Source organism: Procambarus clarkii, chromosome 42 (genome assembly GCF_040958095.1).
Source record: "Procambarus clarkii isolate CNS0578487 chromosome 42, FALCON_Pclarkii_2.0, whole genome shotgun sequence".
NCBI classification, from domain to species: Eukaryota; Metazoa; Arthropoda; class Malacostraca; order Decapoda; family Cambaridae; genus Procambarus; species Procambarus clarkii.
The window spans coordinates 19,255,395-19,271,429 of NC_091191.1; the positions used below are offsets into that span (position 1 = coordinate 19,255,395).

General features: G+C 44.3%; 1 protein-coding gene across 1 annotated transcript in view; it reads right to left on the reverse strand.

Annotated features, from left to right (window-relative positions):
• LOC138349713 (putative neural-cadherin 2) overlaps positions 1 to 16,035 on the reverse strand; it is a 419,993-nt gene that overhangs the window by 270,514 nt on the left and 133,444 nt on the right. Inside the window, exons 5-7 of the mRNA XM_069339617.1 lie at positions 12,788 to 12,965; positions 9,084 to 9,317; positions 1,553 to 1,716 (exon numbers count right to left, since the gene is read on the reverse strand). Coding sequence (XP_069195718.1) covers positions 1,553 to 1,716; positions 9,084 to 9,317; positions 12,788 to 12,965 — 576 coding nt within the window. The remainder of the gene's footprint in view (positions 1 to 1,552; positions 1,717 to 9,083; positions 9,318 to 12,787; positions 12,966 to 16,035) is intronic.

A 16,035-nucleotide genomic window follows, 5' to 3' on the forward strand; every position in this document is an offset into this window, starting at 1 on the left:
TATATGCGAACAAGCCTAAATGGTCCCCAGGACTATATGCAACTGAAAACTCACACAATATATATATATATATATATATATATATATATATATATATATATATATATATATATGTCGTACCTAGTAGCCAGAACGCACTTCTCAGCCTACTATGCAAGGCCCGATTTGCCTAATAAGCCAAGTTTTCATGAATTAATTGTTTTTCGACTACCTAACCTACCTAACCTAACCTAACCTAACTTTTTTGGCTACCTAACCAAACCTAACCTATAAAGATAGGTTAGGTTAGGTTAGGTAGGGTTGGTTAGGTTCGGTCATATATCTACGTTAATTTTAACTCCAATAAAAAAAAATTGACCTCATACATAATGAAATGGGTAGCTTTATCATTTCAAAGGAAAAAAATTAGAAAAAATATATTAATTCAGGAAAACTTCACTTATTAGGCAAATCGGGCCTTCAATAGTAGGCCAAAAAGTGAGTTCTGGCTATTAGGTACGACATATATATATATATATATATATATATATATATATATATATATATATATATATATATATATATATATATTTCATACACTGATGGTTTCTGGTGTCTGAACCTCAAAGCGGAATCCCGTGGTCTTATCAAGCCCCCTGTGAGCATCCTCACTACGGAAGGATTCCAGCCAGTTGGGCACAAGTTGAGCCCCAGCTGGGACTTCATGCCATCCCTGGTGTGCCACAAAGCATGGAGGTATACAGGTGCTCTACCTTCCACTCACGTTAACTGATAACCACATTCAAGTCCGTAAAATCATTTAGTTCACAATTAGTTACATCAGTAATATTTGTGATACGCTTGGACCTTAAAACTAGGCTGGGATCAGGTGGGTGCGAAAGGAACTGGCCCTGAAGGTCAGGTATGGGGGGAAAGGAACTGGCCCTGAAGGTCAGGTATGGAGGAATAAGAGCTGGCACTGAAGATCAGGCGTTAGGAACTAGCCCTGAAGGTCAGATGTGGGGGAGGAGAACTGGCCCTGTAGGTCAGGTGTGGGGGAGAAGAACTGGCCCTGTAGGTCAGGTGTGGTGGGAGGAACTGGCCCTGAAGGTCAGGTGTGGGGGAGGAACTGGCCCTGAAGGTCAAATGTGGGGGAAGGAACTGACCCTAATGGTCAGGTGTGGGGAAGAAGAACTGACCCTGAAGGTCAGGTGTGGGTGGAGAAGAACTGACCCTGAAGGTCAGGTGTGGGGGTAGAAGAACTGACCCTGAAGGTCAGGTGTGGGTGGAGAAGAACTGACCCTGAAGGTCAGGTGTGGGGGTAGAAGAACTGACCCTGAAGGTCAGGTGTGGAGGGAGAAGAACTGACCCTGAAGGTCAGGTGTGGGGGAAGAAGAACTGACCCTGAAGGTCAGGTGTGGGGGAAGAAGAACTGACCCTGAAGGTCAGGTGTGGGGGGAGAAGAACTGACCCTGAAGGTCAGGTGTGGGGGAAGAAGAACTGACCCTGAAGGTCAGGTGTGGAGGGAGAAGAACTGACCCTGAAGGTCAGGTGTGGGTGGAGAAGAACTGACCCTGAAGGAGAAGTTGTTGGAGACGTCCTGATCGACGACGGTGAGGGTGGCGAGGACTTGGTCCCGGGTCAGACTCTCAGACACGTCCAGCGTCCACTCTGGCCGCGAGAACCTCGGCGGCACATCGTTCACGTCCCCCACCTCCACCACCACCGTCCCTGTCCCTGTAAGGGGTAGGAAACACTGGTTCAGGGAGACACTTGTCACTGTCCCTGCCCTTGTCCCTGAGGAAGAGGCTGGTTCAGGGAGACAATTTACACAGCAACCAATGCAACACACAAATATTCCCACAGGAGTATAAAGGAAAGGGGAAACGGCTAAGGCTATGGGGAAAAGTCTATGGGGAGGCTAAGGCTATTGGGAAAAGTCTATGGGGAGGCTACGTCTATGGGGAAAAGTCTATAGGGAAGGCTAAGGCTATGGTGAAAGGCTATAAGTCACCAGATTTGAAGTACAACGTTGGTCTTTCACTCCCATAAGAAACGACTGTTCACAGGTTGGCTAATTAACTCTTTCATGACATGAATACCGTCAGTATTGATAATACAAAGGTGTCTGAGTAGCCATGCTAGGTCATAAGCTTTGTTACTTGGTGCATTACAAAGAATTGCCAAGGCACTTAAACATCAATATAGCATGAGATCAAAACAAGTTTGTTTGTTCATAATGTTACAAACAATCTAAGGTGCAGATATGAGGAAGATTACTTGTTAATTCTATTTTCTAAATGTGTACACAATAATATACTGAAAAATATAATTTGCTAATCTGTTTACTTTGTTTACCGTGAGATTAAAAGACAAGAACTTTCCTTTGTCTTGGGGAAAATGTTTGCCACTTTGAATTTTAGAACAAATAATTCGAGTTATATTAAAAATGCAAAATTAAAAGACTTTCAGAGGGAATGATTGTCATGCTACCTAATGATTTTAAATATTTATATCAAATTTCTTCAGCCCTGTAAATTGTGAATCAATTTAACTCTATAATCATGATTCGTTTTATTTATTTCAGTCTGGATATGACTGTTGATCAGTGCTGAACACATAATATGACAATCATCACTACCATAACTATCACTCTCTCGCATTACAACGACCACAACCTTAGTCAGCACTCCATAATAGGCAGTATAGAAATACAATTACTTTCTCCGACTGAAACGCGAAAAATCTTCCAATGAAACTGAAAAATCTATACTGGATATTTGTCCTAGCCTCTGTGCTCTGCTTGCTTGCTCTCCTGTCAACATTCACTCACAAATGTATTTATTCATTTACTTTCATCAAATCGGTGATGTTAATCATGCAACTTTTTTTATTTGTTTCCAATATGTCATAATTTGCATTTATCGGCATGAAAATGCGTCTGCTAATTGTTAATTTGACACAATAATTATTGGGTCTTAGTCAGCTTTATATTTCCTTTGTTTGGTGCTGCAGATTTGCTTCCCAGTTTAGAGTCTTCACTAAATTAAAATATAGAATAAGTCCTTATCGATCTTTTAAATGAAGAGCAAATCTGGTCCCAAGGTTAAACGCTGTGACACTCCTCTTGAAATTTCTATCCATCCGGATGCATTTCTATTTCGAAGTAGACTTATGTGTCAGGATAACCAATTTTGCAAGACAAACTTAATGCAAAACCACCTATTTCATTTTTTTTAATTATTTTCGTCGGGGAACTTTCTTGAATGCTTTCTGAAAATCACACGATATCTAGCTCTTTACTTTCAACACATATATAAAAAGTATTACAAACGAAATTAAGATAATTAATAAGATCAATTTGAGAATATTTTTTGGAGTAGGACTGTGGGATCGCACCTCCATCCGGGGTGACCTCGGTCACGCATCTAGGGTCACCCAGGACGCTAATTTGATCCCTATCCTACTTCAAACATATTGTCATGGATATATCTCGTTATTGTGATTTCATTGTATACACACATGATTTTTTATGCTAACCATTTTGATGATTAAATTATCTTGACTCCCAATAATATACTATGAGTTCTCGAATTATTGGTTTCAGGAGTGTACCGACTACCGACGATCAGCTGATTGGCCGGTTGGCTGATTTGATTACAAGAAGAATAAATTTATTTGGTAGAAGTTGACGTGACATTGGCACGGTTTCCCTTCTTGCGGAACTGGTCCTGGCTTGAGTGACATTGAAAGTATGGTCAACTTTGCCTACTCTCAAGCTAAACGAAATTTCTTTCATCCTAAACCTGCTTCCAACACTAGTAGCACTGTACTAAGCCTTCCCTTCGTGTCTGAACTCAAAACTTTTACTAAAACCTTTCGTCCTCTTGACATAAAGCTCGCCTTTCGACAAACTAACACACTTCGTAGCAATCTAGTTCACTCTGCTCCTCCTGCTTCTAAGGTTGCTGGTGTCTACTCTATTTCTTGTTCGTCTTGTCCTCTCCAATATTTTGGCGAAACTGGCTATACACTTAATGACACACTTAAAGAACACAAGAGAAGTTTTAAGTCTGCAAACACTAACAATGCTCTCTTCTGTCTTGTGAGGGATTCTAATCATCCTATTGATTGGTCTTTCTCCAAAATAATCTTTCCTGCCTCTACTCTACACAAACGCCGTCTTGTTGAATCGGCTCTAATACACACCGTACCCAACATGTACTTGAGTCCTGGCTTTGTTGCTGTGGACTCTTCCCTTTCACAGTATATACTCAAATGCTCGAATCTTTCCAACAAACGTGACCTAACATAAGCTTACTCTTCCATTTATCTTTCTTTCTCTTTCATTTTCTTTTTCTCTTCTCTCTTTTTTCTGTTCATTGTTTTCTCCTATGTTCGCTTGCTATTCTCTTCTTATTCCTATTACTATCCCCTTCTCATTCGATGGTTATAATAGGAGCTGCCTCGTATGGGCCAATGGGCCTTCTGCAGTTCTTATTCCTACTACTATTACCTCTACTACACCTTACCTTGCTCCTCACCTCTCTCTTGCCTACTTATTGGCTGCATCAACTTCCTCATCGCATCTCCCGCTAACACATCACAAGGCGCAGTGTGGTCACAATGCGACCCAAACGTCTTAAGGTCAGAGCTACTCCACTTGGTCATGCTATCGGAAGAAGCAATACTTTAAAGGTCCTGAAGGACGTAACTGGCCTCAAACCCCCTGACACTAGTCAGGAAGGTGAAGATATCGTGCTCTACTTTTCATGTGAAGAGGAGCTAGAAAAACTCCTCACTAACGATGCCTTTCTTCGCAAAGAGCACTACCTACATCCTCACTTCCCACGTCAGTTCCTGACCGGAAGAACTGTCTTTACCAGCAGGACCAGCCGGTGGATCGCTGACCGACCTCAACATCATATCATAAACAATATCGAGGACGAAAATCCAAACCTGTCGGTATTCAACCTAGAGTTCTGCAACACCGACAAAACATCAATGAAGATTAGGTTCACCACCATAGCTGCGGCAACCCAGGCTGCCACACAAGGATTCTACTGCTTCGGCCTAAAAATACCACCCCACCAAATAAAAAAGGAACGATACCATGAGATCCAGAAGTGCTTTAAGTGCTACGAGCTCTCCCACCCGACCAACAAGTGTCAGCACCCTGTCCAGAGGTGCAGCCTGTGCGCACTGGACCATCACTACTCCATATGCAAGGCAACAGTCCATCACTGCTTGCTCTGTGATGGCAATCACCCCGCATTTCCTACCGCTGCCCCCGCAGACAGGAAATCATCAAGGCCCAGGTTGAAGCCAAAAGAAACAACCTGTCTACCTCCTCGACCAGAGCCCCAAGCGTTCAACCCACCACCTTAGCTCTCACTAGTCGACCAGAAGACTTTCCGGTCTTACCAACAGGTGGCTCCTCCCAGCAGGCGACACAGCCTTCTCATTGTGGACCCAAGGTCCCACAGGCTCCTTCACAGCCCCCTGCATCACGTGCAGGCATTATCCCAGGTCTTCTTAAACTAGCGGAAAGGCTTGCAGGACCAGACAACCATCGTTTTGTCAGTGAACTAAACGCATTATACATAGACAATGGCCTGGCCCCCATCATAGCCACTAGCGTAAATCTCACTGCTTCCTCTACGACTCCGGAGACTACCACCAGGACGACCAGGTGGTCAACTTCAACACCGACTCCAGAACCACCCATGACCCGGGCGACACAAACAGAGGTAATTCCTTCTCCAGCTCCCAACACTCCTACCATCATTATCTCAGCAGCCGCACTAGCAGACGTGCTGTCTACAAACAATAACAGCACCACCAGCGCTCCTGAAATAGCTACAACCACCAATCAACGACACCTAAACCTACCTAAGGCTGCGAGGCGAAAGACAAAAACGCCCACTACGGAGGTTACGGACTCCTCAGACGAAATCATAGTAGGAGCTCCACCGCCGCATCACAAATACGACACCTTCACGGTTCAAGACTTCCTCATGGAGGCCACGTCACCAAACTCTAATGACAGCGCTGCTCAGCCAAAGTCGCAGGCAAAGAAAAAACGGAAAACCTAGAGGTCTACACTAACCCCACCAGCTCCATAACTGGTAAAGCCAGCCCTCCAGGCTGAAAACCATCATGAAGACCCCTATCCATCGCCACATCTCTAGTATCAGCCACTGATACAGATAATGGCTCCAAAGAGCCTCCACTTACGGGCTGACCATAGCCCGTGCTACTGGAACTTATTGTTCTGAGTAGCGAATCTTAAACAACATTCCTCATCGTCATCAAGCACACGGAAGACATCTTCCGTCACGCAGGGTGCAGTCGCACCTCCACAGATCTCCAGTATCATCTATTGATACTGGTGATGGCTCAAAAGGGCCACCACTTACGAGCTATTCATGCCCGTGCCACCTTTTGGGTGGCTTCATCTTCATCTTAACACATTCACAAGGGAGACATCTCCCGTCATGCAGGGTGCATTCGCACCTCCACAGATATCCAGTATCAGCTCTTGATACTGGTAATGGCTCAAAAGGGCCACCACTTACGGGCTATTCATGCCCGTGCCACCTTTTGGGTGGCTTAATCTTCATCAATCAATTCCTCATCGTCTCCACAGATCTCCAGTATCAGCGCTTGATGTTGGTAATGACATCATGCCCGTGCCATCTTTTGGGTGGCTTAATCTTCATCATCAATCAATTCCTCATCGACAGACACACATAGCACCGCTCCTGTGCCAGGTAAGTCCACTACGGGCTCACCATAGCCCGCGCTACTTGCCCCGCTCCTGTGCCAGGTAAGTTACGGGCTCACCATAGCCCGCGCTACTTGCCCCGCTCCTGTGCCAGGTAAGTCCACTACGGGCTCACCATAGCCCGCGCTACTTGCCCCGCTCCTGTGCCAGGTAAGTTACGGGCTCACCATAGCCCGCGCTACTTGCCCCGCTCCTGTGCCAGGTAAGTCCACTACGGGCTCACCATAGCCCGCGCTACTTGCCCCGCTCCTGTGCCAGGTAAGTCCACTACGGGCTCACCATAGCCCGCGCTACTTGCCCCGCTCCTGTGCCAGGTAAGTCCACTACGGGCTCACCATAGCCCGCGCTACTTGCCCCGCTCCTGTGCCAGGTAAGTCCACTACGGGCTCACCATAGCCCGCGCTACTTGCCCCGCTCCTGTGCCAGGTAAGTTACTGGCTCACCATAGCCCGCGCTACTTGCCCCGCTCCTGTGCCAGGTAAGTTACGGGCTCACCATAGCCCGCGCTACTTGCCCCGCTCCTGTGCCAGGTAAGTTACGGGCTCACCATAGCCCGCGCTACTTGCCCCGCTCCTGTGCCAGGTAAGTTACGGGCTCACCATAGCCCGCGCTACTTGCCCCGCTCCTGTGCCAGGTAAGTTACGGGCTCACTTGAAACTGCTTGAAGCTTGTTCCGTGTAGCTGAATTTATAACAACAACAACAACTTCCTCATCACAATCGACTTGGGAATGGTCCAGGACGGACCGAAACGTCGTCTTCCCTTCACCTTCTGGTCTGGTCAACATTCTTCAGTTATTGTGACTCATCGCCTGATATAAAACATGTTTCAGTTCCATTTACCACAGGTAAATACCGAAGCAAAAAAATCATATTTAATATCATTCCCGTCTCTTCTAAGTCAACATTTATACTGCTGTGTAACTAATAGACTTGGAAAGCTAAAAAAAAAAAAAAGTTTTCTCCATATAAAACAAATATATTTTCGGCTTGCTGTGCTATTTTCTGCAATGTGTAATTCATATTCTAGAATGCCAAGTTGAGCAAGTTTCTTTGCATTAAATTCTAACATAATATATTTTCCTGTATTCTCCACATTGCGTTCTGGTAATTTTTGATGAATAAAATAAAAAAAATATATGTGTAATTTTTTAGTTCATTATTCAACCAGTTTGGTTTGATGGATACTTTTGATCAGTTGCTTTCCTTCAGTGACATACTTTTTATTTGGATATGAAAACTCTTCAAGCAGTTCTGCTAAATTTTCAAGCTTAAAATCTGGAACTTTTTTGCGACCACTATTTCTTTCATAAAATAAATGATATTTGATCAGATTGAACGATGATCACTTCAACTAAACTCCCCACATCATCATTTACAAACTCCTTACTAGTAGTTAGAAGTAAATTCAAGCCATGTGCCTTCCGATTGGCTAATTTACCATATGAACTGGAATCTAGTATTAGCATCCAGTAAATAATTATATCGATATATTATGCAACAGATTCATGCATTTTTGGGAAATCTAATTGTGACTGTCAGTTATCTTTCATGGTATTATCACCGAAGGATTTTATATTGTGCCCTTCATGCTCTGTGCTCAGTTATTATCCCTCTTATCAATAGCTGTTTATGTTTGATTTATGAGACGGTTCTCCTTGCCTAAATATTGATATCTCTCACATTATTGTATTTTTGTTACCTACTCTGATACCTGGAGATTTACTATGCCACGCGTTACTACTAATGCTGGCAACTTTACATTGTCGCTGCTATAGTGAGACACAGCGCATGTAAAGTGAACTTAATTTATTAGTGTTTTTATGTTGCAATGAGCACTTCAATTATGTCGCCCAAATTAAGATTTATACCAACCAGAGTTTAAGCATTAGCTCCCTAAATGCGGCATTATTTACCGTTTTGTTATTGATATTTATCGACTTAATAGTTCGTGATGAGTATTATTTCGATTTACAATTTAAGACGACTAAAGTAGATGGCAGAATAGTGGCTTGTGGAGAATTGATTCCGCGCGCTGATGCTCCACACTACCAATGGTATACTCACGTTCCACCACCTCATAAACACACTACTAAAACCACACTGTTGAACGCTAGAGAAGAGAAGGCCCCCCTGCGGTACATTGTAGAACCCAGCAGTACACAGTACAACCCAGCAGTACACGCGTGAATCCTATGGTACATCAACCGTGAAAGCTCCCTGTGGTACGCTAGATCTAGAAACCCTACGGTAAATCGAGCAGAGAAGCTGTCTAGAGTGCACTAGAGGCCCCCAATCCCCCCTTACGGTACACTCACCCTTGAGGCCACCGCCGTCAGTGGCCACAACCTGGACGGTGTACCGTTGAGTCTTCTCGCGGTCGAGGCAACAGAGCGCCGTGGTGATGAGCCCCAGCTGACTGTCGATGCTGAAGATGGGGCTCCCGCTCGACTCGTCTATCACATTCTTCTCCAGCGAGTAGACCAGGCGAGCGTTGTGGCCCTCATCGGGGTCATCGTGGTCCGTGGCCACCATCTGGGCCACCACGGTGCCTTAGGGACGACGGCGTCAGTAAGGATCACATCTTCCAATTTAGGAATGCTGTAAATTTCTTAGTCGTGAAAAGCTGAGAACTAAACTTTAACAGTAAGATGTTACTACTTCTCTGCTTCGGTTTGACTGGTGATCATTTGACAAATATAAACACACACATAGATGTATAAATATATAAAATTATAATTTATTTAAAATTAATGTATGAAAAAATTGAAGAAAGCGTTTACTGAATGAGTCCAACAATCTATTACACGCAAATTCACTTCTTTTTCAAGAATCTATATTCAACTCTCACCAACTTAAATAACCCAGAACGATAAGTAGAAGAAGAATAGAATTTAGGGTTATACGCTTCAAGCCTATGAAATTTAGAGAAATTTCTTGCAAATATTAAGAAAGCTCAAATCATACTACAATTTTTTTGCTTTATGGAACTTCCTCTCAGCCTTCATGAGAAAACTATGAACAGTAATACCAAATTATAGATCAGATATGGTTTTAGTGGTATTCACCCTGAAGCATCTAAATGATTCACTTCATTCCGTAAATAAGTAAAATTTTCTTGGGCATTTGGCTGAAATTTTTTCACGTCTGTTGCGAAGAAATTTTTGGGATAAATTTCTACTATATATATATTAACTGATGGATTGGATATTAATGTTTTCTTGTCAAAACTGACTATTTGTTTGGTGACTCGGTGAGGCAGCAAACAGTTGGGATTTTATTATGGGAAAGAAAAACTTACATTTATCGTCTAAAAGATTAGATAGCTTTAAGGGGGTTCAATTGATGTATTTTATTTATTATTAATATTTTCAATTCATCATAATTATCACATGAAATTGTAACAGCTGACGCTGCAACAAGTCTGGCATTCCGTGCCCCACACGACACAACTCTATGAACCAAATATGTTAGCCTTCTCCAGTAGGGCGGTAGAGCTGATGGTACCAGAAGGAGCTGTACCAGATTATATGTTCCATCAAGGACCATATAATCTCTTCCCACAACCAGACTATCACCAGAGAAGTCTTAACAAACAACACAGAAATCATCGATAGATACAGCAATAGCAGGCGCCTTGACATATGCAAGGCACTACACATCAAAAGGTCAACACCAGCAATCAACAGCCAATTATTGCACAACTAAATTCTACCCACTTCAAGACTCCGCTCCAATATAGAAGCAACAAGAAATATGGACCAATAGGCTTTCTACAAACACTTCTATTCAATACCCATTGTTTCTGTTCTGTCTTGTGTTGATACTTTTAATACCCTATTAATATCCCCTCCTGTTCTGTCTTGTGTTAATGCCACATCACCCTTCCCACCTCACTCAAATGTAGATATAAAATCAGAGATACGTTCTAATCAGTTGTGTATTTGTGAAGTCTTTGAAAATGTAATAAGTTTTACGAAACGCGCCCGTGTCGCGTCAGACTAGAAATAAAAATGAATTTTGGAGAAGTGATTTTTGATTTACCTCCAACAGTGAAGCGTAATGTACGAAAGATTGAGAAAATTCGTGTTAGAATTATTAATCTTACTTTTTCGGTCATATTTAATAATATATATATATATATATATATATATATATATATATATATATATATATATATATATATATATATATAACTGAAAACTCACACCCCAGAAGTGACTCGAACCCATACTCCCAGAAGCAACGCAACTGGTATGTACAAGACGCCTTAATCCACTTGACCATCACGACCGGACATAATGAGGTGATAGCCGAGGCTATTTGAACCACCCCACCGCCGGCACTCGGATAGTTATCTTGGGCATAGCATTTTACCAAATCACCTCATTCTTTGGGGCAACACGTGAGGAACACAAATGCGAACAAGCCTGAATGGTCCCCAGGACATATGCAACTGAAAACTCACACCCCAGAAGTGACTCGAACCCATACTCCCAGAAGCAACGCAACTGGTATGTACAAGACGCCTTAATCCACTTGACCATCACGACCGGACATAATGAGGTGATAGCCGAGGCTATTTGAACCACCCCACCACCGGCACTCGGATAGTTATCTTGGGCATAGCATTTTACCAAATCACCTCATTCTTTGGGGCAACACGTGAGGAACACAAATGCGAACAAGCCTGAATGGTCCCCAGGACATATGCAACTGAAAACTCACACCCCAGTTGCATATGTCCTGGGGACCATTCAGGCTTGTTCGCATTTGTGTTCCTCACGTGTTGCCCCAAAGAATGAGGTGATTTGGTAAAATGCTATGCCCAAGATAACTATCCGAGTGCCGGCGGTGGGGTGGTTCAAATAGCCTCGGCTATCACCTCATTATGTCCGGTCGTGATGGTCAAGTGGATTAAGGCGTCTTGTACATACCAGTTGCGTTGCTTCTGGGAGTATGGGTTCGAGTCACTTCTGGGGTGTGAGTTTTCAGTTGCATATGTCCTGGGGACCATTCAGGCTTGTTCGCATTTGTGTTCCTCACGTGTTGCCCCAAAGAATGAGGTGATTTGGTAAAATGCTATGCCCAAGATAACTATCCGAGTGCCGGCGGTGGGGTGGTTCAAATAGCCTCGGCTATCACCTCATTATGTCCGGTCGTGATGGTCAAGTGGATTAAGGCGTCTTGTACATACCAGTTGCGTTGCTTCTGGGAGTATGGGTTCGAGTCACTTCTGGGGTGTGAGTTTTCAGTTGCATATGTCCTGGGGACCATTCAGGCTTGTTCGCATATATATATATATATATATATATATATATATATATATATATATATATATATATATACATATATATATATATATATTATAAATTATAGGGGTACCACCTCTGGTGAGATCTCGACATGACTACGAAGGTTTCTGTTCACAACAAACATTGGGATTCGAACCATTCTTCCGTTAATGAGATTTAGTCATAAAATCGTTTTTCACCACTTCTCTTCAGAGATAATTTTGTCGGACCATTTACTCAAGCAAAGACGGTCATTAACTACATGATCTGATAATACAGGAAAAAACACAAATATATAAACACTTTCGTTCGTTACATTATCTAGAGTAGAGAGACAAGGCAATTTACATGACAGAAGATTATATACACAAAATGTAAGTTTATATACAAACGAGGGTGCTTTACCTTCAACTTTTCCAGAAACTATGTAATACACAAATAATTTTCTTGTCGGTAAAAAGGAATTTTAGTTTTAACAGTCGGGAAAGTTACCCATTCCGCAATTTGAACAGGAACGACCTGTCTTTGCAAAAGTTAAGGCTTACCTCGTCTATGTACGCGCTCTTACGTCTGGCAGGAGCTCGCTCCCATTATGAAATATTAAAATCATACCTTTAGGAAGGTTTTGCATATTGTTGTCATGGCGATAATACGAAGCTTTGAGCATTTGTTGACTCCTCGGGAACTTGGTAAGAGATTGTAGTGACTGTGTGGTTGTGGTACTTTACCTTTGGGCGTGTCCTCGGAGATGGTGGTGGTGGTGGTGTGGGAGGGGAAGTACGGAGCGTTGTCGTTGACGTCCTTGAGGTTGACGCGTACGTCAGTGTGCGTCTCCAGCTCGCCATCCGACGCAGTCACCCGCAGTCGCCACTGAGCCCGGCCGTGGGGTGGGTCACGGTCCAGGGGCTGTAGTGTGGGCATGGGGTGGACACGTCGTGTTAGTGTGGGTGACACGAAAAATTAGAAACTACGGACATAATATGAGTGATTGTTTGTATGGATAACAATGGCTTAGAGTCATTACAAGATCCACCTGCTATTATACATGCACTAAATTTAGTGTTAATGGTCTGCTTTTGTAGTTTCTTTTAAGGCACTTAAACTAATGCAACGTTAACGATTACTTTTCTCCTTCCTCTGAAACACATAATTAGTTTCGGCTATGGTCGTGGTCAGCGAGGTCAATATTGGTGCCACTATGTTTCACGTTCAAAAAAACATATGTGCAATAAAATTTCACTGACGTTGTCTTACTATTTTTTCTATGTGATATTGAAATCAACACAGACAGACACACATACGGAGAGCCCCGTGGAGCGACCTGACCTGACGGCCAATGTGGGACGACCGCCGTAGAACTGCCTGGTTGTTCTTGTTGAGTGGTGACTGGTAAGTGTCCCCCTCTCTCTAAAGTATTCAACAGTGTGCAAGGTTTATTTTATATCATATAGTAGTCACATATAATGCATTTCATTTGATAATAGAAAAGCAATCTTGACAGATTGATAGAGAATGAGGCAGTAACCTCACTATGAGCTCAGTTGGGACCTGAATGATGCTGTTAATCCCTACACTCACACAAGTCAGGGTAACACAGTCCCTCCTTCCCCTTACACGTCAACTGGCCACCATAGAGAGAGTGATATACAATGTCCCTCCTCATCCCCCCCACCCCACACCACCCTCCCTCCCTCTCTCTCTCTCTCTCTCTCTCTCTCTCTCTCTCTCTCTCTCTCTCTCTCTCTCTCTCTCTCTCTCGCCCTCTCTGTTCTCTCACTCTCTCTCTCTGTCGCCCTCTCTGCTCTCTCTCTCTGTCGCCCTCTCTGCTCTCTCTCTCTGTCGCCCTCTCTGCTCTCTCTCTCTGCTCTCTCTCTCTCTCTCTCTCTCTCTCTCTCTCTCTCTCTCTCTCTCTCTCTCTCTCTCTCTCTCTCTCTCTCTCTCTCTCTCTCTCTCTCTCCATCTCTGTTCTCTCTCTCTCTCTCTCTCTCTCTCTCTCTCTCTCTCTCTCTCTCTCTCTCTCTCTCTCTCTCTCACTCTCTCTCTCTCTCTCTCTCTCTCTCTCTCTCTCTCTCTCTCTCTCTCGCCATCTCTGTTCTGTCTGTCTGTCTGTCTGTCTGTCTGTCTGTCTGTCTGTCTGTCTGTCTCTCTCTCTCGCCCTCTCTGTTCTGTCTGTCTGTCTCTCTCTCTCTCTCGCCCTCTCTGATCTGTCTGTCTGTCTGTCTCTCTCTCTCTCTCTCTCTCTCTCTCTCTCTCTCTCTCTCTCTCTCTCTCTCTCTCTCTCTCTCTCTCTCTCTCTCTCTCTCTCCCTTCCTCTCTCTCGCCCTTCCTTTTACGCCCTCGTCCTCTCCCTCTCTTGCGCTCTCCCCCTCTCTCTCCTCTCCCCCTCCCCCTCTCTCCCTTTCTCGCCCTCTCTTGCGCTCTCCCCCTCTCTCTCCTCTCCCCCTCCCCCTGTCTCCCTTTCTCTCTCCCCCTCTCCCTATCTTTCTTGCTCTCTCTCTTGCCCTCTCTCTCTCTCTTGCTCTCACTCTCTCTCTCGCTCTCTCACTTGCTTTTTCTCTTTTGCTCTCTCTCACTTACTCTTTCTCTTTTGCTCTCTCTCTCTCTCTGCCCCCCCCCCCACCTGCCTAACCCTATTAAAACATATCAGGGAAAGGAATAAGATGGCAGGAGGATGCACCAGGGACACAGGAAATAGTCAAAGTGACCAAATGAAGGAAATGTTAGCCCAAGTTTTGAAGGAATTCAGGAGGGAGAAGCATGAAATGAGGATTACAAATAACACCCTGCAAAGTGAGCTGACATCAGTGAGGGATTAAATCCCTCACAGAGAAAAATAATTAGGCTGAGCATCAGATTATCATCTAAAGGGAAGGTGGATATGTTGCATTGGAACATATCCACCTCTGGATATGAAATTCCTCTGTGCCTGAAATATATGTGTAAATACTGAGAAAGAGCTCAGAAGCAATGGGCACAGTGAGGGAGGTAGCCATGCAAGCAGCTACCTCACAGGAAGCAACAAGGTGCACCAGTCAGCTGCTGGAAAAAAAAAGATCAGTGGTAGTTGTAAGCATTAATGAACAGGAAGGATCCAATAGACAGGAATGGAATAACAAGGACTGAGAGGCAGTGCTTGGGATACTGATGGGGGTTACAGATGGAAGGGGCTGAACAAACCATTGAGAAGGTTTTCAGGTTGGGCTGGTACAACAAGGACAGAAACCGACTGGTAATGGTGGTGTTTGCAAACGAGACAACGAAAGAGGTTATTCTCGAAAGGAAGAGTCATCTGCAGTATGTGGAGGAATAGAAAAAAAGTATTCCTACAGAGGGACAGGACGAAAGTGGAGAGAGCCAGGGCAGCAGAGGCAAGGAGGAAGCACAGGGAGAGAGGAGTAAACTAGGAAATCACAGCCGCAACACAACAGTCCTAGAGGCAATAGGGGAACCCACAACCAGTTTCCCAGTAACACCAGAGGGGAGGGCAATACCACCACCCACCTCTGCATAGAAACCCTTCCTACCCCACACCTTACCTGCCCCCACTCAAATGTTCACCCAACCCTCCCTCCCCCTACCTCATTCCGACCCTGTCACCCCTCCCCCATTCCCACCATGTCCTACCTCCCGCGTTTCTCCCCCTGTCCCCCCTCCCTTCATCTCATACCCCTCCCTATTCAACCCCCCTTCACCCCGTATCCTCCATGTTCCCCCTATCTCCTTACCGCATACCCTACCTGTCCCTCCTTCCCTTGAACCCCCATCCCACACCCCAAAATCCTCTGAGACCCTGCAAACCACCTCACAGATCTCCACACCCAGGGAACAGCTTCCCACACCAGCAGAACGCTCACCAAGACGGGGACAAGAAAATGAACAGAAGAAAGTGAGCTTCAAGGCAATGTACACTGACATAGATGGGATTACAAATAGAACAATTGAACATGGAGAATGGGCACTAGAAGAAAACCCAGAC